This window comes from Temnothorax longispinosus, chromosome 2 (assembly GCF_030848805.1).
Source record: "Temnothorax longispinosus isolate EJ_2023e chromosome 2, Tlon_JGU_v1, whole genome shotgun sequence".
In the NCBI taxonomy this organism is placed as follows: domain Eukaryota; kingdom Metazoa; phylum Arthropoda; class Insecta; order Hymenoptera; family Formicidae; genus Temnothorax; species Temnothorax longispinosus.
Window position 1 is genome coordinate 22,534,330 of NC_092359.1, and position 21,858 is coordinate 22,556,187.

The 21,858-nt window shown below is 38.1% G+C and overlaps 3 protein-coding genes across 4 annotated transcripts in view; 2 read left to right on the top strand and 1 right to left on the bottom strand.

Annotated features, from left to right (window-relative positions):
- LOC139808395 (uncharacterized) overlaps window positions 1-11,095 on the top strand; it is a 54,676-nt gene extending 43,581 nt beyond the window's left edge. Inside the window, exons 1-3 of one of the 2 annotated variants that reach the window (XM_071770316.1) lie at window positions 247-331; window positions 1,349-1,386; window positions 9,003-11,095. In XM_071770316.1, coding sequence (XP_071626417.1) covers window positions 9,054-9,929 — 876 coding nt within the window. In that variant the 5' untranslated portion in view covers window positions 247-331; window positions 1,349-1,386; window positions 9,003-9,053 and the 3' untranslated portion in view covers window positions 9,930-11,095. Of the gene's footprint in view, window positions 1-246; window positions 332-1,348; window positions 1,387-9,002 lie in introns of those variants that run through there. The other variant, XM_071770315.1, reaches the window with a different exon arrangement.
- Window positions 11,096-11,236: 141 nt separating this feature from the next.
- On the bottom strand, window positions 11,237-14,345 carry LOC139808396 (glutamine amidotransferase-like class 1 domain-containing protein 3, mitochondrial). Its single transcript, XM_071770317.1, has 4 exons — window positions 13,975-14,345; window positions 12,654-12,940; window positions 12,276-12,439; window positions 11,237-12,211 (listed from the first exon to the last, which is right to left on the bottom strand). The coding sequence occupies exons 1-4, from the start codon at window positions 14,131-14,133 to the stop codon at window positions 11,994-11,996; spliced, it is 828 nt and encodes a 275-aa protein (XP_071626418.1). The 5' UTR covers window positions 14,134-14,345; the 3' UTR covers window positions 11,237-11,993.
- A 1,004-nt stretch (window positions 14,346-15,349) lies between these two features.
- Kn (EBF transcription factor knot) overlaps window positions 15,350-21,858 on the top strand; it is a 130,775-nt gene continuing 124,266 nt past the window's right edge. Inside the window, exons 1-5 of the mRNA XM_071770165.1 lie at window positions 15,350-15,489; window positions 17,022-17,219; window positions 17,487-17,794; window positions 19,945-20,164; window positions 21,390-21,563. The gene's annotated coding sequence lies outside the window, so the exon portion shown is untranslated. The remainder of the gene's footprint in view (window positions 15,490-17,021; window positions 17,220-17,486; window positions 17,795-19,944; window positions 20,165-21,389; window positions 21,564-21,858) is intronic.

A 21,858-nucleotide genomic window follows, 5' to 3' on the forward strand; every position in this document is an offset into this window, starting at 1 on the left:
TACGCGTATTCGCACTATTCGCAGAACTAATCAGAAATGCGTTGCGGGCGATTTTCTTGCAGCAGTCGTTGCTTAGTCGTATTACGTAAATATCGCATATCTCATTAAAAACGATTACTTCTGGTATAATTCGCTTATAACGTTAACCGTCTGCGGTCAGCGCGCTCCCGAGATTTGTGGCGGACGATAATAAAAAAAGACGGGAATGTCGGAAGTGTTGTCGACCCGATGCTATATGTCTCAGACACCGGTTGACAAGCGGAGCCGAGGGAACGAGCTTAACTTTATACACGCTCCGCGCAAGAATCTCTGGAGACGCACTAAACCCTCGGTAAGCGTCGACTTGTCATCGACGTAATTGACTTTCTCTTGTGTCGAGGATGAAAGAAACCTGGCAAGATCGCCGGTTGATAAAGTACGAACTAATTAAGAAAGTCCGATGTCCGCGGGCTAATTAATAACCGCCTGACCGGATGTCCCGGAACAACGCGCGCGATCATTCTTCTTCTTATCTTTTACATAATAACACACGTCTTGAAATGACTCTCACTATACGCGACAGATAATTTACGAAAAACACGTGGACATAATTTAACATTTAAACGTTTACGATTATTAAAATCGGCGAATACGATCGAATTTGTTTCAAGGACAAAGAATAGCTGGTTTCGCGGACAAAATAGTCGTTAATTCCAATTTACATTCCGTAGAAACGTATCCCTTTCGCGTTGCCATGCTAAAATGTATATCAGTTTATCGTTTATCGGAGACTATGGGTAATTGGGTTTACAGGAATAATTTAAATAAAGCATTATATTATAATTCAGACATCGTTATATAGAGCGGCTTGTGTAAAAAAATAATCGATTGCATGGAATTCAGATGCTTCTTAATTCCACAAGAAATGAAAGCGCGAATGAATCGATTCGTAAGGTATAATCTGCACGGTATGTTTCTGTAACTGCCAATATAATAAATCTATGTGGCGGTTTCAAGGTGTTCCACGAAGCTCCTTGGAAATCGCGATTTAATATGCAGCCACAGCTGCGTGCGGCCGATTCGATAATCTACGCGCGCTATTATCGAGGGTGATCATTAGTGAATTGCAATTAATAAATCGCATATTTTATCGAGTTCCCCGATATCGAATATTGAAGTCGGTTCTACATGTTCTTTCTTCGCTGTATGTTTTTTCTCTCGAGAAATATTTCGCTCTTTGCCCACGGTGCATAACTGTGTCGTAAATATCGGTACTCACAATTTAACCATGTTGCGTATATGTCGCATGTAAGCTTACCTGTAAGCTTACGATGCAACCTTTCTCACAAAGACCTGTTCTTTGTTTCAGATGGAGCACCGGTTCCCGAGGACACAGTCGTACACGAGGTAAGAAAAATGTTTGAAGAACAAGAAGAAGTTTCCTTTTTTCGCGAAATTATTTTACTCGCGATATACATAAGATTACTTGTGACTCACCGATACGATGCGCAACAGCGGAGTTGTGACTGCGTTCATCTGTAACATACGAATACAAAATCCAAATTAAATTTACATTCAAAATAACTGCAATATCTTAAAAATTTGTGGGAATTGAATCTTTTATTTGCCTTTCAAGTAAATATTTCATAAAATAATTACATAATTCTCGAAAAAAAAAGTTTAATTTCAGTTTCTCAAATATAAATTTAACAAATTTAAAAGCAAAAGTCTTTTATTGTAATAAATCATCCCAATGAACGATCGGAATAAATAGGAATTAAGGATTCTTTCTCTGCAAGTAACAAATAACGTAGAAGTGTGATACTCACCTCACGGTTGCTCCGCCGTCGCCCGATGCCCCCCCAGGCCTCCTCCTCCTCTCGGGTTCCCTCGAAGTCGCCACACACTCGCGCTCGCACTCGCGGAAACCGGACCAATTAACACTCGCGGAAACCGGATTAATTAACACTCGCGCGAATTATCGGAGTAAAACGACCGAAATAATCGCGCGTCACTTAGCACGGCACTCCCGGTATTAATAACACGCGACTTACTCGCTTATCACATCGCGACGGAAATAAGTACGCGAAGAAAGCAAAAAAAACGATAGAACGATTCGCCGCGATTCGCTCGACACCCGTGTTCATCGTACGGCACACCGACGCGACGCTCCGAAAACTGACGAGATCGCGAGCGAGACTCGAGACGGTGATATAGACCTTAACGAATCGCCGATGCACGAAACTTGTGTCGCGCGATCGACAAAATTGAAATGCGAAGTCAATCACGGCCATAATTATCGATCACACGTCGACGGCGTCGCGATGCCACTTGATTCGGACTCGTCTCGCACCATCACGTAACGTACTCCGTAACGGTAATGGCGGACGAACACGAAAAGGAACTCTGTGCGAATGCAGCGGCAACTTCACTCATAACGCGCGACACAGCGCCAATCCCGCCAATCAGGTTAACGACTGGTCAAGACGCCAAGGTGCGATGGACCGTTCGAAAATATACGGTTGCGATTTGGCGTCGCACGTACGCATTTAGAACGCGCGACTCCCAAACGAGTCGCAATTAACTACACGCGTTATTAGCCAACGACAGATATTTTACTTCTTTCATTATTTGGCTCGCTCCGTGCACCCGCGCCCGCGCCGGTTCGCGTCATTCAACTCCGGTAATAATCGTATTTAGATCGAGCAAAGTTCACTTAAATCGATACGAAGGTTTCAAACGCGATACAAGAATTGCTGAAATTGCTCTGTATCCATACCGCATTCATCTCGAGCGGGTGATATTGCGCGGAATACCTGCCTCGACAAAAAACCTCGGTACCTCGATACGGCTTGCGAATCGTCGACGTCGACAATGAGTTATGGGCGTTATGGCTCCAGTTTCCTGAACATAGCAATGCATTACGCGGGGCAAGAAGCGACACGGCGGCCAATCAACTCATCGCTTTTAGAAGCTCAAAAAAACGAGCAATTGATTGACCATCGCCGTCTTTTCTTCTATTGCGTATAACGTATTCATGAACAGAAGCCACTAATTAATCCGGCTTGTTAATCATTCGTTTGATATAATTCCGTACTCCCTCGTCGCAGTAGCAACTCATCGTGATTGCATCTCAATTCTCGAAGGAAAATAACGCTACAATTCGCGGAACGCGTCACGCCACTATTTTCCGGCTCGAGTCTCTCGTGCGATCGATAACAGGACGGGTGCGTGTTTACGGTAGGTCGTGTCTCGTACGACTCTCCAAGGCCAAGGCCAACGACGAACGACGAAGTAAACTGAGCCGGCGAGGCGAGCCGCGGCTTCTCGTCAACACGAGTGGGGGGGGTTGGAGGGGGGTAAGCTGACTCTGCTGACTACGCACAACGAACGCGCGCCGTGCCTCGTCATTATTCCTCCTTCTATCCCCGCATATCACGTTGCTGAGAACTCGCGGCCGCATTTCGATATTGCTACACGCTAAATTCAACGCGTTGTAAAACCTACGAATATACGAAGGAATAATCTGTGCTCCTTACTTTTGTTGCTTGCGATATTAATTAAATAAACGGTCTCTCGCATATTACGCGTTCGGCGTTCCGCTTTTCAAATGTGATTTTTAATTACCGTTCTTATTTAAAAACTGATTAAATAATTCGCACGTGATAGTTTTCAAATTGGATAATAATTAACTTGTTAGTATGAATTAATTTCTATGGTGTGCGTGGTATTAATGTGTGAGAAATGAAAGAATGAAAATTGTTAAACTCATTTGTAGATGCGATCTATAATTTAGAATAGAATTTTTAAATTACCGGGATGAGATTTTTAATTTTATATGCTGTATGTATCTGCAGTTTAATGTATATTTGATATATATTTCATTCTTTAAACATTTCTTTCTAAATCCACTTTAGAAGACTTATAATTCGCATTATAATATAAGATAAAATTCTGCGTGCCACGTATAATATACGATTGAGAAAAGCAATTTTGAGAATAATCAAAATATATATTAAACTGCATACATACATCAAAATATATACAAAATATTATAAATAAAAATATGCGATTTCTATTTTAAAATCTAACGCAAATTATAATTGTTTAAGATAGGCTTTATTAACGTACTTATCTTATTAACTGATTGCTATGTCGCCGTACTAATCATTCGCAACTTTTATCGAAACGAGTTATATCGTATTTGTTCGCGCTTACTTATATATTTGATCTTCAGCTTAATATTGTGACAAATGCCCATTTATCGAATTTGAAAAGCATAAGGAATAAAATATTCGTATGCATATCTTTTTCTTTTATAACGTGTTAGATACATATTTTGCCAGAATACACGGTGTGTGGCGTTCATTCATTATTTACGCGGCGTTTACCTTGATGGCTTTGGCGTAAATACGGCCTACCTGTATGCACGCTTATCATTCATACAATGAGACTCGAGGCGACAGATAGTGGCGCGATTCTCTCCATGTGTGTAACGTTATTCTTTAAAACATGATTGCGACGAGTATCAAGGAAGGTGCAATCTCTACGGCCGATCTGCAATTAATTAACTCGATCATCGACCAGCGACGATTAATTAACTCTCACTTAACGATTCGTAAATATACCGAGAGTATTCATCGAAGCAGATATTCGTATGAGTAACTTATTTTGTTCGAGATAATTATTGAAGCGATACAAAAAATATATATAACAATTAAAAATTATTGCTTTGTAAAAAATATTATATTCATAGGCATAATAATTCTTTTATAAAAATTATATAATAATAAAAATAAAATAAAGATCTAAAATAAAGACCTTAAAAAAGAAAGTTAAAAGTAATACTATCTGAGATTTTAAAATTAATAACAGATGACAGATTTTAATACATGTACAATTGTAATTGCGTGTAAGCACAATTACAATTTTTTCTTTGCCACTTCTGATTGCTTATGACTCGAAAACTCTGTGACCCCGATATTTTTATATGATTTTTTATTTTAATTAATCTATAATTCTATAAAGTATTAAATTAAAATATTGTACGGTATTTGTGGCATATCCTATGTGTTAAATTGAACAATTGCGCAGTCATATATGAATATTTTACACGGATTATCGGTAGATTCAAACAGATATCATCTCATTTAAGAAAAATCTTCGTGTTCTCCTTTCACATTAGTTTATATAAATTAAGATAGCATCTGTACAATTATTAACGCCAACCATTATTCGATTTATACTTGAGTGACGGTACGATCGTCAGATAAATTAATTTTTCCTTCTTATTCATGTATTGTTTCTCGTAATTATTTTTAATTAATGGACTTAAGCACAAAAAATAAAAAAAAATAAAAAATAGTTAATAATAATAATTTTTAGTCTTTTAATAATAATTAGTATGATCCTCTAGTATATTAATTTTTCAGTAATCTTACTTAAGATTGTCTAAGTTTTTTTAACCCAGAAATAGTCACCTAGGTGTTTTTGTTGCTAGTAAACAAATCACCTAAAGTATTTTTTTACACATCCCAATTATAATAAAAATAACTTATTTCTTAACTAATTATTAACTACATATTATTAAGTTCTACAATTTGTTAATATTTGAGATCATTATGTGTATAAATTTACTCAATAGTTTCTACAGAAAATAAGAAAAATTTGAAAAATATAGATATAGCTTCTCGATCAGTAAAGAAAACTATTGTGTCTTATAAGTCTTATTTTCTCGCTGCAGCGTAAAAATCATCTCCCAGATGACTCCCGGGTTAATCTCTTTAAACAAGAAGGAAAAGTTATGAACTTTAAGAGAATAAAAAAGGGCATTATAAAATTATTAGCTTGTATTTTACGATCAGCCGATCAACGTCGTCGATTTCGCATCAGGATTTCTGGCCGCACTTTCGCGTATCACAACATATGCTTCGATAATGGAATTTAAGTTTCTTCATAGTACAATGATTCGGCGTTGCGCTAAGAATTACGGATCGTCTATCGTGATCAGCCCGCGGCTGCTTGTGCTGAGATTGTCCCTAATTCACATATAATTCATACCAAAGAAAAGTAGAGAAGAGACGATCTTGCTAATTGGATAGCACATGCACATCGTCGAGATAATATAATAATTTGCAGGTGTATATCGCGTGCATTTTGCTCACATAATACGAGAACGTTGCGATACTAATTTGCGTCCTGTAATCGGGCAATAATAACATATTCTTCCTTTCCTCTCTCCCTTTTCCTTCTCAACCATTTTGATCGTTACAGAAAATATTGAACCTCTCATGCTTAAAATCCTGTTTGAATATTACACATCAAAATGTTGAAATAAAATGGCGAAAGAGATAATACGTTCATTGTGATCACGCAAACAGCTGTAAGAATTTTCTAATCAAACGCGCGTGCTATCTTACCGTAACACTTTAATTCCTTAGTTTATAGTCATTTCGCCCAGCATATCTATCAGGTGCAAATCGCGGAATAATTACTCTCTGTAATCATGTATAACAATTGTAATACGTCTTTCTGTTCTATAACTTTCATATTATTACTATAATCGAGTATGTGTGTCTCGAAATTCTCGGAGGGTATAAATCTTTTCATTTAAACAGTATTATCTAATAAATACATATTCTTACATATATCGCCAATTATAACACACTCTTTCTATTTATTTTATTAAAATATAATAAAGCTTATGTTCGTGTAATATTTCTTCGGAAATAATAATATATTTCAGAGGATTTTAATGAATATGCATATAGTGAAACATTCAGATTTATATCTATCAAAAGAAAAGATTTGTCTCCTCGCACTCGATTTTTTTTTATTGTATAATGATATGCACAGTTTACTTTTATGTTTCCTCTTCTCTTCGCTTTCGATGGCAAATATTCTCATTTATATCTATATTATTTCACAGATTACCCACATGCATTATATCATGTGATATAATTTTAAAAGATTTTTATTAAAAATAAATTATTATTGCATTGCGTACCGACAGAGATTAATGAACATTAGGATTAAAAAATTTTATTTTATATTTAATTACATCAATTGAAATATTCACATCATTTCACATAATATATGATGCTGTAAAGGTAGTCTTTCAATTTGTCCTGCTATAAAGATGATAGTGCTACCTAATTACATTAGTCGAAGAAGGCGAATAATTATACCGGAATGATTAACTGCGACACGTTACACTTTGTTCCTGATATGATCAAAACTTCATGCACAGTATCTCGCTCGCCAAGTCTATCGCTCATTTCTCATTATAAACCGAGATGAGGCATCCATCATACTCACATCTACCAGTGCATGTTGAATTTATTGTCTACAAGTTCATGTAACATTCCGAATGGCCATAGGTTACTACGCTATTCTTTTTTACCGGAACATTTTTCACGAACCATTGATTTATGACCACTTTATTGCAAAACTTTACGTGTTTGTTCTACTAATGTGAGTAGTATTATGGAACATTTATGCATAGTACAAAAAATACACATCTATCATCATTCATTACTTGAAAACGATTGCTTTTCGTCATTAGATTAAAAATTTTACTAGCATTTTAACGAATTTTGAGTTGACGTGCATCAGAAGCAAATCTTAGTTCGCGATACAACTACACTTGCAATATCGCGTGTGTAGAAGTAATTTCAATACAGCAGCGAGGTATTATGCTAACATCGCGAAGGTAGACACAGTTATGTCGGAGTGCTGACCTGACATATTCGTAACAATGCTAGGCGTGTCGCCGACGTGTCGCAACCGATTTCAACGACCGTCTATGCGTTTCGTTCGCATTATCGTCGCGACGCGTGAGCATACGCGTGCACCGTGCACAATCGAAACGCGCTATTGTGGAACGGTATGTACAGACAATATACCAACGCACGGATCATGACGTACTTATGGTAACTGGTCTTGCACAGGCGGTCGCTGGCACGAAGATGCCTTAAATGTCAAGGCGAGGACACGATGGGACTGCTCGAACACGCAAACCGTCTCTCTTCGTCCTGCACGCTCGGCTGATGCACTTCGCGAAAGGAACTGTTGCACCTCACATTCATTGAAACCTTTCCTGTCAGGCTTGAATAAGCTCTAATCACTGCAGCCGCCACTGCATTGTAGACACTATGAAATAATTCTGAGATAAATGGTATAGAAAGTGATGCTTTTCCAGTAGTGACTATTTATTATTTTTTCTACATTTTCTCGAATCAGGAAATTTATTCAAAAATACGATAGGAAAATTGTATGAAGAATATAAGAAAAATTAAACTAATTTTCTAGAATTCTTGTTTAAGTTCTTCATTAATGCGTAATCTACGATTATCACGTAACATTGAATTAGTATTGAAATCAATCCGAAATTTTTTATCAGCATAAGCTCCTCCCGAGAATATTGAAACTGTGGTCTAGAACGGCCTACTTCCATGATCGAAGCGTCAGTCACCTCACCGGCCACCGACATTGATATAATGGCTTCATCTCCTTCTTGCTTCTTCGCCACCGTTGCCGTTGCCGTTGCTGTTGCCGTTGCCGTCGCGGTCGCGGTCACGGTCGCCGTCACCGTCGTCGTCGTCGTCGCAGCCGTTGTCGCCGTTTCTGTCGGTTGAAAGAAACACCGTTTTAAAATAAATATTAGACCACTGAAAATTACATAACAGATTTAATATTCTTCTATCACGCTCGCATCATGAACGATCACTGGCAATAATTCCTGACGGTTTGAAATCAATTTCCCGATTATTAAAGCTGACCAACTGTTCCGCTCATTACTCAGATCTTCGATGTGCGTAACCGGGCGTTTGAAAGCGAAGAAAGTTTATGAATTACAAATTGTTGAATTTAGGAGAGTACGTTTTAGCGACTCATAAAACATTTTTCTGTTAGTTTATCGATTGCATCGTCGATTTTATCCCGCTCGCATCGATGTTTATTGTTCGAAAAGCGACGTTAATTTCCAGTATAATTGTGGGGAAACTTTTTTCTCTCTCTTTCAGGACTCCGTGGCGTCGGCGTCGGAGGTAGGCGAAGAGTACGACGACTCCGACATGTATATGGAGCCGGATGAATCCGAGACGACCTCGCAACCGGATCGCGCAGAGGAAAGCACGCAAAAGACTAATCAACGCGAGACGTCAACCGATACTACCGACAAGAGTAATGAGAAATCAACTGAAGCTGAAGCTGCGAAAGAGAAACCTGAAGCTTCTAAAGATCAGCAGGCAAAGAACACGGATCATACCGCCGTCGCGCAGTTTACCGATGCAGGAGGCAGAAGTTTGGCAACCGAAAGTCAGAATTTCTTTCCGTCTTTCGCGGAACTCTTCAACCATAGACTTTCGTTCGCGGAACAGCAGCAGCGATATCGTCCTAACAGATTCCTCGGCTATTTCCAACGCGATCGCAATTATCAGACCGCCGCGACCAAGGATCAACATTCTATACTGGGATCGGGTAACTTCGGCGTGATCCGTGGCGGTACTTATTATCCGGAGGACAAAGAAAACGACGAGTACGCGATAGACGAGAGTCTCTACAATCCGTACTATCACGGTCGTGGCCGTGCGCAATATTACAGAAACCCAAAACCACAACCGATTCGTGGCGGTGACTTCTTTGCGAATTTCCGCGATTTCGCCGACATTACGGCGCCGCCAAAGTCCAGTTTCTCACATCTTTCCGTGGTATATGCCAACAAGAACGGCAGTTCCACTGGGCGTGTCACGGAACCCAGGAATATCATCGAGACTCTGAGGATGTTGGAAGAAGAGGAACAGTCTAACGCGGAGGAGGTGTCCACTACGGAAGTACCGAGGAAAAAGCAGAGTAAGGGCAAGTGGAAGCTGATGAAGATGAAACAGTACGAAGAGGACAAGGCCAGAAGATCTCGTATGTCCGTCGAGCCGCTGCTCGCTCTCAGCTGAGCGTAGAAGAATGTCGCTAAAGTGTACGTTAAACGTGGACGCAAACCTCGGGATTTCTCCCAAACGCGAAATTTGGCCTCGAGATCAGAACCAAAGTCTGAAAAGCGTCGTTTTTCTATTATTGGAGGAGAATGTACTGAAAACGTGCGACAGGAACAGAAAAGGTTCGCATCTTCGTTCATGTGCGAACGATACTGTGCGCGCATATGAACTTTTCGATTAAACCGAAAAGCTATGGCGACTGGAGAATCGATATTTCGAAATTGACGCGCGACGTCGCGCGTCGCCGGTTAGACGGTATACAATTCCTACCATTGGAATTCCGACGACGCTCTGTATCGATACGGAGATAAGCGAAAACATTCAGTTCATAGGTTTTTCAGCACCGAAAACTTCAATATCATTTCCTGAGCGATGCGAACAATTGGATTAATTAATAGATTTTAAGATAATAGCATTAAGGGTACAAGGCACTGCCGTTCCTGTTTTATCAGCCAATCGTCGTTAGATTTAAAACGCATGTGGCCTTAACGTTTAAATTATTCTCTAAGTTAGGTGGTAGCCGCACGTGTTTGAAAGATCCTAAATATAAGATTTTTCGAGTCTACAGTGCGTCGATTAAGAAATTCCATGTGGTGCTATATATGTTCCGCCGCGGTCGTACAAACACCTTCTGGAGATACGTTCCCATTTCGGCAAGGCGCTTGCAAAGCTAACTAGTAGCAACGATTATTCACGGAGACCTTTTACGTTGATTGAATTCACTTGCTCGTACGTGAACGTTACGCTCGAGTAAGCCACGATTCCGGAATCGGTATAACTCTTACCAACGACACTTGTGTTCGGGCTAAAACCACGAGGCGCTCGTGCGCGCGGTCTCGTTATCCTATAATTATGCGAAACGCGTAAACACACAGGATATACTTCAGAATATGCATGAGATCTGTTTCTTCTTATTGTTAGTAACAGTTTTTAATTTGCATTTGTTGGTCTTCTTTCTTTTAAACGTGCCGTAATTTTATTCCAGGTGTTAAAAGTGTAAAAATGAAAAACAAGAAGATGCAGATCTACGAAAATCGTGACGAAAATACATCGAAATTATTGAGCGCGCCGAATTGACTTGCGAAAAACTTCGGTATTATTATAAATAAATTATTTTTACTTCACTCTTTTATATTTCAATGTTTCAGCGGAAACAAATTACCATCGCGTTTTTCCGTGAAATATTAATTAAACACATGTAACTTTGCGTGCATCAGCAAAATTAATCTTAATTGGTTATACTTTAAGTACGTGAAGATTCACACACACATATATACATATATATTCAGTAAAATAATAAAGACTGCCCATTTTGTATTCGCTGTTGGTTATAAAAATACGTTAATATACTTCTCTCCGTGCTGTTTAGGTTCAAAATTTATGATAAAATCGTAGAAAAAATCTCAAATCTGAAAGAACTTTAGGAAAAAAATTGCTAAATACATTTCTTGCCATTTTTTGCAATAATTATGGAATAAAAAGTGTTAGAGTGAAAAAGTCGTATCAGAATTACAGTAGAATTCTAGAACGACTTTCAATACGGTTGAAATTCGTGGCGAAAATTGTCACGTTGTCTAACAAAGAGACAATTCTAAATCGACGAAAATTTTTTGCCACAGATCTCGATTCATTGTTGTTTCACTTGTTGTTGATTATTTTAACTGTATCATTAGACTTATTAATCTGCTTAACATATTCTAAACATGTGCGCCTCATTCAACTCATTTCATTTCGAAAGGGCGCGATAAAAAAAATTAAATAAAATATATTTTTTCGAAAATAACGTTCCTGTCCCATAATCCTGTTAATTTTATGAAAAATACGTATTCGCAAGGTAGGTAACAATAATTTTAATATCTTTAAGAATAATTTGCACAGAAAAAATAGTCGAAAAAAAATATGGATTAATGTAACAAAAATTTGTTCGGCTATACAAAGTATATATATAAATGTTATAGTAAATTATTAAAGTATAACGTGGTATTATACACAGAATGATTTCCAGAGAGATTTGCATACATATTATAACTTATTAATGCATTTTTTTAACATTGCGACAAGTTTACCAATACCGTCGTAAACTTCTGAATAAGTAGCTGGTTCGTACAACCAGGCTGGCGTACTAAGAACGCCATAATTCTTATCTAACGTTACTCCTTTAACATCTTTCATTTCTATCTTAGCACCCATAGCCTTGACCTTCTTGATAGCGTCAGCGTATGGCCAGTCTTCTTTAGGTGCTATAAGGTATAATTTTCAAATATTACGAAATAAGGATATTAATGGTAATACGATCTGACTCACATTCCTTGCCAAGAGTAACTGTCACACCCTTCAATACTTTAGCAACAAGCGCACTAGCTATGCACATAGTACCGATCGGTTTTTTCTCACAGTAAAAGTCCACGATGAGTTTCTCTAAGTCGGGTAGAACAGTGCAATCAGTACCTTTTTCGGCAAAGTTACTCCTGTATAAAAGAAAGAATTAAGGAAAATAATTAGAAATTTGCTTAAATTCTTATTGTGTTTTAATATCGAAATCTGTATCTTCAAAATCTATGATGTTGACATCTATTACATTTACTACTTCAATAAGATAGAAAAATTATTCTACTTTTTGCATTTTACTGTCTACTTCTACGCATTGTCCAATTATCCTGCAATTATCATCTCAATACGTACAAAGTGCGTGCAGCACCAAATCCTCCAGGTATGATAAGGGCGCCATGTGTACAAACTTCGCATTCAGTTAGAGGTTTTATGCATGCTCTTGCTAATCTGGCACCTTCAACGAGAGCATTTCTACGACATGTTGTATCTATCTTTCTGGTAAGATGATTGACTACGCCGGAAATCTCGATGTCTGGAGCATAAAATAGCGGCTTCAAATTTTTATGCCGTAAATGTATGGCTGTTGAAATTGCTTCCGAAATTTCAGTGCCGTCAAGTCGGCCACATCCGCATAATATCTAAAGAGAACAAAATGTATTGCCAAAAATTATTAAATAATAAAAATGTTATTAACTATCAGTTTTTCATGTTCAAATTATAAATATTTGTAAAATGACATCAATTGTAACAACAAATTCGTTTAGATTTATTCTGAAAAAACTCGAAATATATACATAAGAGCTAATCAGATACAAAATGCTAAAAACTAACGTATAGCAATCTAATCAAGTATAGATGTACAAAAATTGGAAATCATAAATTCATAAAAACACGTGATAAGTCTTTTCACGCACGCAGGCGACGAGGTGTACTAAAATAATATCATAAACACACGTCTCGCATTCGTGCTATAAAGATATATTATCACCACAAAAATTTAATAGCTTGGGAGTAACGACTACCGGTACATTTTCTTGCAATATTCTTTTTCACAGAAAAATTTTACAGTTTTTCACAGTAAGCACCGATGAAACGCTGCGTTACGTCATGCTGCGAAAGTATAGAATACCGACATCACTTTTAACTCGTATATGCAGAATCATATGAGGAAAAAGTTTTTAATAGTACTGACATAGTGTTATGAATCCCAAGCGAGCAATTATATATCTTAAACTTGCTTAAACTGGATATTAAACTAGGAATTACGATTATCTAATACTGAATATTTTTCTCTCACAGATGTTAAATAATTTTATAACGAAATAACGTCATGCATGTTTGAGATTAGTTTATATTGAAAGTATAATTTTTATACTTGTAGATGACTTTCACAAAAAACGGACATATGTGAAATAAACTTTCAGATTAATAGAATATCCTGCAAGATACTTAGAATAAGCCAATATTTCAAAAGCACATACTAAAATGTATGATATTATTTAAGTAGATAAATTATACATAAATTAATACGCAATTAATAATAATTTAGCGAATATTTTTGCAAAAATTACATTCATAACTCCATGCAAATATTTTCATTTTTCTAGTCTAAAAGAAAGTTTATACTTAAAAAAGAAAACGTATTATTATTGTATAATACTATGATACTTACTACGGCTACGGGTGTAGATTCACAGCTTTTATTTCGTTTCATTTTATTTATTCCTGCAGAAATTTGCGATGTGTGAAGGTTATTGTAAAGCGCAGATATAAAATCACGTGTCAAAGGAATATCACGCCGCAAGAAGGATGCCATTCGTGGTTGTAACATATTTCTTCCAAGGAGAATGGGAAAATTTTGATTTTATTAATTAGACATTAACGTGTAACATATTTTTTCACGTCACACCACGGAGTGTTAGCACACAATTTCGGTAAATAATTAGAATCATCTGTCGCGATTCGAGATCGCGAGCGTGACTTGTTTCCGATAGCCTTTCTACAGAAAGTGACAGAAAGGAACCTTCTTTGTTAACCGTGCGCTTCGTGACGAATGGTGAATGTGTAGTTCAAGCCATTTTCATGAGAGTGCAGGTTTATTCGGAATCGTCAGTGCCCTCGATGTCGAGCAGAGGAAATCTCTCACCCGGTCGATACGATGGTCTCGCCGTAACCACCGTCGGTTTGTTTCAACTTGGTTGCTTGGATTCATAAGCTGCAGGGATAGCAGGTATAACAGGAAAGAAGAATAATATAAGAAAGAGGGTAAGGATAAGGGTAGAGACGAAATTAAAAAAGGAAGCCCTCCGTAGCATATCTCCCACGCTTAAATAAACATCGGCAGGGTAGGCTGAATTTACTTTATGGCTCGTATAATCTTTATTGTGCTCTAGGAGCAATTTTCGCACAGACTATGAATATAAAACGCATCACGGGGTGGGTGGTAAGATTTAACAACGCCACGAGGCAAAGAACGGCATGTACGTGATAATAAATCCCGTTGGCTCATTGAAATATAAAGTAGTTTGTAAATCTAACCTAACCTAACCTAACAAAAATCGATTTTTATCGGCATGTACAGAGTGATCGCCGTATCACGCGTAGAAAAAGAATCATTTATTATATTTATATATTTTATTTAAATAAATTAATTATTGTAATTTATGCTGAATTCAATTTTATATTCATGCAATATTGCATGTTATTTTTAATTTGTTTGTATTTGTATTGCTTTACATACTTATTTTAACTGATGAAATACTTCAGTTATATATTACATGGATTTATATATTTAATTATTTATTACATATGTATATATATTAGTTTATTTATTTATATTTATTTTGTAGTTATGTATACACTTTTAGTTATTTATAATATATCTACATGAATCTATATAAATATGTAATTGTAAAAAAATATGTTTGAACTAGCTATAAAATTATAAATAAAAAAATGGTTGAACAATATATAAAACATTTAATATATAAAATGAGATTGCAGCGGAGATAGAGACAATTATTCTCAATCAAGTTTTTCTTCTCATAGGTACTCCGAATGATACCGCTGCGTAACTTCCTAGAAGATTCCAAGTCGGATCGCAATGCAAGACCGATAAAAGAATCTAAAATCACATCTGATCGCCTGTACCACGGTGGAATCGACAATGACGCTTATCGCACCGCTCGTACGTCATACAACGCCACTTTATTATAATTATCAATGCGGGATGAGCGCACCCCGGAGCGTTGTTTCACCGCGACACCATTTCGTCGATCCCCTTACCGTCGAGGCGTACGAAGGCTTACGCATAATCTTATGTAAATCCCAAGCCGCCCTTATGCTTGCACGTCCTTACATCGAAGGAAGGAGCGTTCGTATGTGCATGGGTCGCTTCTCGGGTTACGCAGCGAAAGGGATGCGTAGACGACGACGGTTCAGGGGCGCCTCGCACACGAGGCGAGAGCACGGGGCTTATATGAATGTTAAAATAAGTTTGAAATTGTCGCGGACAAGTTCGGCCCCGTGGGAGGTACCCGTCGAGTAATTTCACGGCGCCGGCGGTTTCGACCCTTCGGCAAGTTTGCAACCAGCCGCGGATTCGTAGAAACTTCTGCGGCTCCGCGGGCGGCGCGACTTCCGCCACCTTCGCCGATAGGTTGGCGATCATTTACTTTAGCCCTTAGAAAAAAGGGCTGTTGTCTGTTATCCTCGACTTAGAAACTTGTATTATAATTAAAAAGATTGTAACTTGGAATACGTGAGACTTAATCCATCCGTATTTATTTCGAGTGTTCATAAATCCACGTTTCTGGTTAAATCTAAAGCAAAAAGACAGCAAAGAGGTAGCAAGTACTGTTATACAATAAATTGTAAAAAAAATCATCTGTAATAACATCTTATGTTTAATGCTATGTATGTAGTGCCAAGTTGTTTAGTTTCTTCCCGCGAGTCGCCGTTGCGAAAGCAATTTCTCCCGCTGATTTAACAAGCGCTTGATAAAGCGTCGCTGAAAGAGACACGTGGATAGGAAAACTAATCAAGTTTCCGCAGGCGAAGCGTGGCGGAGAGAGACAAAACCGCCAACGTCCTGACACGCGAACTAAAGCCGTTTTGCTGCATGACAGCTTCGTGAGATCCTCCTTGCCGGTACGTGAGAGTCTCTCGCCCGAGGAAGAGTCACCCCCTCGCGTCGTCGTTCGCGAAAAGTTTAAATCACGAATTCGCGGGGGGAGAGAGAGAGAGAGAGAGAGAGACCGAATTCGTGGCGGCCCGGCCCCTCTCTACGGGCGCGGGGCGCGCAGACGGAGGAGAGACGAGAGAGAGAGAGATTCGGCGAGGGTCGTCAGAGAGTTCACCGGGCGGGAGTCTGATGGGTAAATGCGATGTGATGCGAGTAACTGAGTGGCTAATTGAATGAGGTGCCTCCCAGGAGCGCCGATCCGTCGCGTGTCACACGTCAGAATTTGCGCAGCGGGAACGCGAAATTACGACGATTGTCGGTCGTGTGCCAATTATCGTCGCGCGGTATGATTGCCAGTGCGGGAAATTATGCGACCGAACGATGCCGAATCCTGGCCCGATACATGTGCGCGATGTGCGCGTCGGCAAAATCAAGGCCGCGCTAGGCAGGCTCGGTTCGCCAGCAGCCAGCAGCCGCGCGACATTTCTGCCGATCATTAATAATCCATTAACGGTATTGGACGCTTCGATTTGCAGGAACGCCCGATAACGATGCGACCGAGCGATAGGGGAGAAAAAAGGAGATCGTTTGTCAATTTCCCGGATTGCTGCTGATTGGTTCCTGAGCCGCCTAGCCGTGTCGCGCTACGTCCATACTTTATGCGTATAAAACTCCAGAGACGGGAGTGGATGCGATATTGCGATGTTAAATGCGGAAGTAACAATCCGGAGATTGTGAGTTTTTAATTATTGAAGAAAGAAACGACAGATTCAGCTCACTTGTCAGACTTGTGGAACTCATTGTTAATGTAAAATTACAAAAAGCTTTAGAACGATAACAATTTAAATTTAACTGAATGTGCATGATTCGAGGAAAATGTGGTTCTAAATAAAGGCGATAAAGCATAACGCTATTATGATATATACATATATATACATATTTAAATAATAGCGATTCTAAGAAAAGAGCAGTAATTTATTGATTTGTATGCGTTTTTTTAGGTTTTTACGAAAGCGACGGATCTGAAGCAGTATCAGAGACAGAGTAAGCGGACGAAGGCTTACAGCATTGCGGATTGGTAAAAGAGGCTGTTTATGCATTCTTGGCGCGAAGGCAATCGCGGGGATGGCGGGTGTTGGATGCCCTGCGAGAACCAGACAAGAGAACAATTACGCGCCGTCAGCCCCGTGACCGGCAGGATACCATGAGGTGAATCAAAACTAGGTGTGTGCCACCTCTGGGCCAGGTCTATCTTCGTGTTCCGAGGCCACGTGCTGCGTCCCGGAGGAGAAAGATCGAATCTCGATCGGTAAGCGAGGTTGGCAGAATAGACGAGCGTCTGCAAAGAGCAATTTACGAGCGGCAAGTAAGAAAAATACAAAGCGTTCGAAAGAAATCTCTGTAAAAAATTTAAAACCTATTTCTTCTAAGGAGAACCGTAATAATGTATTTTTTTTATCTTTTAGATTAGAGAAACCGATAGTTTCTCTATTTTTATTTTTATTCATATTTCTATTTGCTTCACGCTATATGTAGTACATAATATTCATCGTAATTAATTAAAAAAGTAGCGACAATATATTATTAAACGGCAAATCTTTTTTGTCGTGTATACACTTTCTGAAGTTTTAGCAAATTTCTGAACAACCAATTCGATGAATTATGAAAAATGAATAGCTGGTGATCCACGATTAATGACACGGAGAACCATTTATCGTCGAATATCCCAGGAATGACAGGAAGATGTGGGTGATAATTCATAGTTATAAATTGCTAGCATGTTGTATGCTATTTTTTGTCAAATAATAACAAGGAGATTCTGCTAAATCTTTATATATTGAAATATTTCGATCGAATATATCCGTGAAATCTAATCTGGTAAATGAAAATTTGATCGAATTTTCTTGGCATTAACATCGATTTAAATATATTTGGCACAAGTAAATTAACAAATATCTTATGTACATTAAGCTTTCTCGTATCGAATCTGTTTCTTCTGTGAACCCTGCTATAGGAGTAATTACAGCAGCCGATAATTAATCGCATATGTCAGTCAGTGAGACGTTTACCTTTGTATTCTCGCGACAAACGTGAAACAGGATCTGATTTTCATTAGGGTAATTCGTTTTGTAAATCACGTGATATTCACCGAATCTGTTGAGCAACGGTATGTATGCAAAAATGGCGTCAAATCTTCGACCAAAACGGCTGTTTCACACCTCGCGTACATCATTCGCCGGCAACGAAATTTAAAAGGTCTACCTACGCGCGAATATCAAGAAAGTCAGAGTGCCATTAAAATCTCCGTAAAGTTCATCTCGCCAGAATAAATGAATAAGTAAGAGGTCTCGTTCGTGGCGGAACGAAGGGGTCGGTTGGTATAAAGCGGCAGCATAAAGCGGTTTACACCGACACTTCGGTATTAAGCCTGGCGCCCTTCGGAAAGAATATGCAGTTTAAATCTACTCGCGAAACAGTCTGGGGGTGGTTGGGGAAAAAATGGGCATTGGAGCATTTACATTTTATTGAAAACACGCGCGCGCGTATAAGACGGTGTCCTTTCTTGCTTTTTGTAATTTTAATTTTTAAGAAGATTCTTTTTTTCTCTTTGTTCTGATATAATTCGCGATTCATTGATCGTGGATAATCCAGCTATTCATTTTTCATAATTTATCGAATTGGTTGTTCAGAAATTTGCTAAAATTTCAGAAAGTGTATACACGACCAAAAGAGTTATGCCGTTTAATAATATATTGTCGCTACTTTTTTAATTAATTATGAATATTATTTTCATTAATCTTTTCGGTAAGTTTTTGCATTTTGCATAATTAATGTTTATATTGGCAGTAAATTTCCGACAAAATTTATAGAAATGATCTTTTTGGTATTCGTGCGAAACAGTTATTTTGCTTGAGATTTGACGTGTGGGTCACATTATTCGATTATGACTATTGCCATGGTTATTTTGTCCAAAGGAACGCAGGAGGAAGAGGGAGATCTCTTTGCAGAGTATGAGCAGGCTAGTCTCGAGAATTCGAGACGAGTTTCGTCGTGAAAGAGTTTTATTGTATTTTTTTCATTAACAAGTCCGGCTCGGTCCCTAGAGGTCGGGAAAGTTGGCGGCGAGTTTTAGCGGGACTTTTGTTAATGTTCGGAATTAACGGAGTAAGGAGACTTTAAGTCATAAGGCCTCACGGGAACGCGGGGTTCGACGCGAACTTTCACGATTCTTTATTTCTTTATCAACTCCGACCCTCGCCTTCTACTTCGCGGAATGCTCGACAGTGCGACCAAGCGTTTCCTTTTCCTTAGGAAAGCGTGCTCCATAATTACTTTGTTCGACACAATTCTCTTATTTTCATTTTCCGTACGCTTTTTTATCGCCGCTTTTAAATATGACAGGGCACGAAAGTTTTCTTGATCCTTATACGTAATAAAGCTGTATCGCATACATTATAGGTAGCTTCTTTGCCGTTCTGCTTGGACCAGTATGTCCGGATTTCCCTGTTTCCAAGGGATCCAGTTGGGGACGATTTGGCTCGACAGCCGGTTGATTAGTTACATGAGAGTGGATACCACTATTCTGCCCTCACTTCTACCTGTGCGATGCCGCACGAGTACGTTCGCCTCGAACCCAAACGTCGTCAGTGGGATGCATATGTCAATCGCCATGCTAATGGTACGTCTAAACGTACACAACGCAATCATGTTACATTATGCGTGACGTTACGCGCGGTTTATGGGAACGTGTTTAAGTTGAGTGCAAGGCACACACCAACAACAAGCACGCTAGGATTCCGTACATTGAAGGTGAAAGGGACGATTATAAAGTGTCAATCGAATTGTTAATTAACGCAACAATGCTTGTGTGATTATAAAGATTAAATTATTTTCTTTTAAAGTGTGGATGTGTGTATGTGTTGAAAACATTTCTTGATTATAGCTCATAAAAGCGGCTTAAGAATGCTTTGCAATAGCCGTTAAATATAAAAGTAAAAATAAATATAAATATAAAAAATCGAAGTTTGTTAACGTAAGCATCTAATCATAATTTGCTTCCTCGCATTTAGATATCTATAATAATGTTACGTAATGGGAGTAACATTCCAAATAAATATTCTACTGTTTCTTTACAGATTTACCTAGTCTTGAAGTTAGAATTATTTTTTTCTATCGATGTTTGCGCCACACATTGACAAAGTCCATAAATCTAGAGAGCCAATGTTATTTTTTCGCGCGTTTGCAAGCTGTGTGATGTACTGGTCCTATTACGCAGCGCAGTCGTAATTTTTCGTGAAATAATGAAACGTTGGTCCGAAACAAAAAGAGTAGTAACGCTGAACGCGAAAATAAATCGGAAATGATATTACACAATAGACATAAATTTTTAAAATTTACATTTGTTTACGAAAATAATAACTAATTATATTGCATTTATCGCATATAGTATACATAAATTGAACAAGAAAATTTCGCACGAGTTTTGGTAATGAGGCGAAAATTGAGACAGCTTTATTAAGTTGAGGGAAGTTGCTCTGATGAAGTTACAATTACGGCCCCTTTGCCCACCACGGAAGTCACCCTCGCTGCTAATTTTATTTATTACGCAATTTAAAAATCGATGCTGCGATTCGAACCGATAAATGAGGAGCAGCAAAGTTCTGTATTGTTCCTCGTATAAGTCCTGAGCTATTAGAAATATATTTCTACAAAACATTGTAATATTTTACTTATAAACATAAGTCTTACATGACAAGTGAAACGTAACTTTTATTATCCGCATTTGAAGTTCTGTATTGATTGAACTTTCTCATAATTTCTCAATAATAAAATTACCAATTCTATCTAAAAATGTCAATTTAACATCCGCAGTTTTTACAATAATTTATTTTCATGTTTTATAGATGATATTACTATGACGCAATGAGCTTCACATGAATGTTTCTGACGAGAAGCCTGATTCGGGATAACAAGTCGCTAACTACGAGGGCATAACAGCCGTGCGCTAACTGAGTTAATTTAACCCGATTAACCAAAGACTAAGGGCTGACTTGGCTCGTGGGATGAATGCAGGGAAGGTAAATAGCTGCGCTGTCAGCTTGCTCATTTTTCAGTAATTAACGGTCAATTTACACGCGGGACATGTCTTCGAAATTTTATGATAACATCACGCTATTGTATTGATGCATATTTAGAAAAATAATGAATAAAGGTATACAGGATTTGTCAAAGCATCATTAGTATAGTAATCAGAAAAATTGTACTTCAATTTTGTCATTTTTATTTATGGAATTTTATTTAGTTTTCGCGCATCTGAAAAGAGTTTTATTTTGTAAATAAAAACTATTTTTATTAATTTCGCATTGTAATACA

Excerpts from the sequence above, each read along its gene's own strand:
- LOC139808396 (XM_071770317.1), bottom strand. The coding sequence starts at position 14,133 with ATGTTACAACCACGAATGGCATCCTTCTTGCGGCGTGATATTCCTTTG. Across the intron at positions 12,941-13,974 it reads AATCTACACCCGTAGCCGTA|ATATTATGCGGATGTGGCCG; the intron begins GTAAGTATCATA and ends TGTTCTCTTTAG. Across the intron at positions 12,440-12,653 it reads TTTGGTGCTGCACGCACTTT|GAGTAACTTTGCCGAAAAAG; the intron begins GTACGTATTGAG and ends TCTTTTATACAG.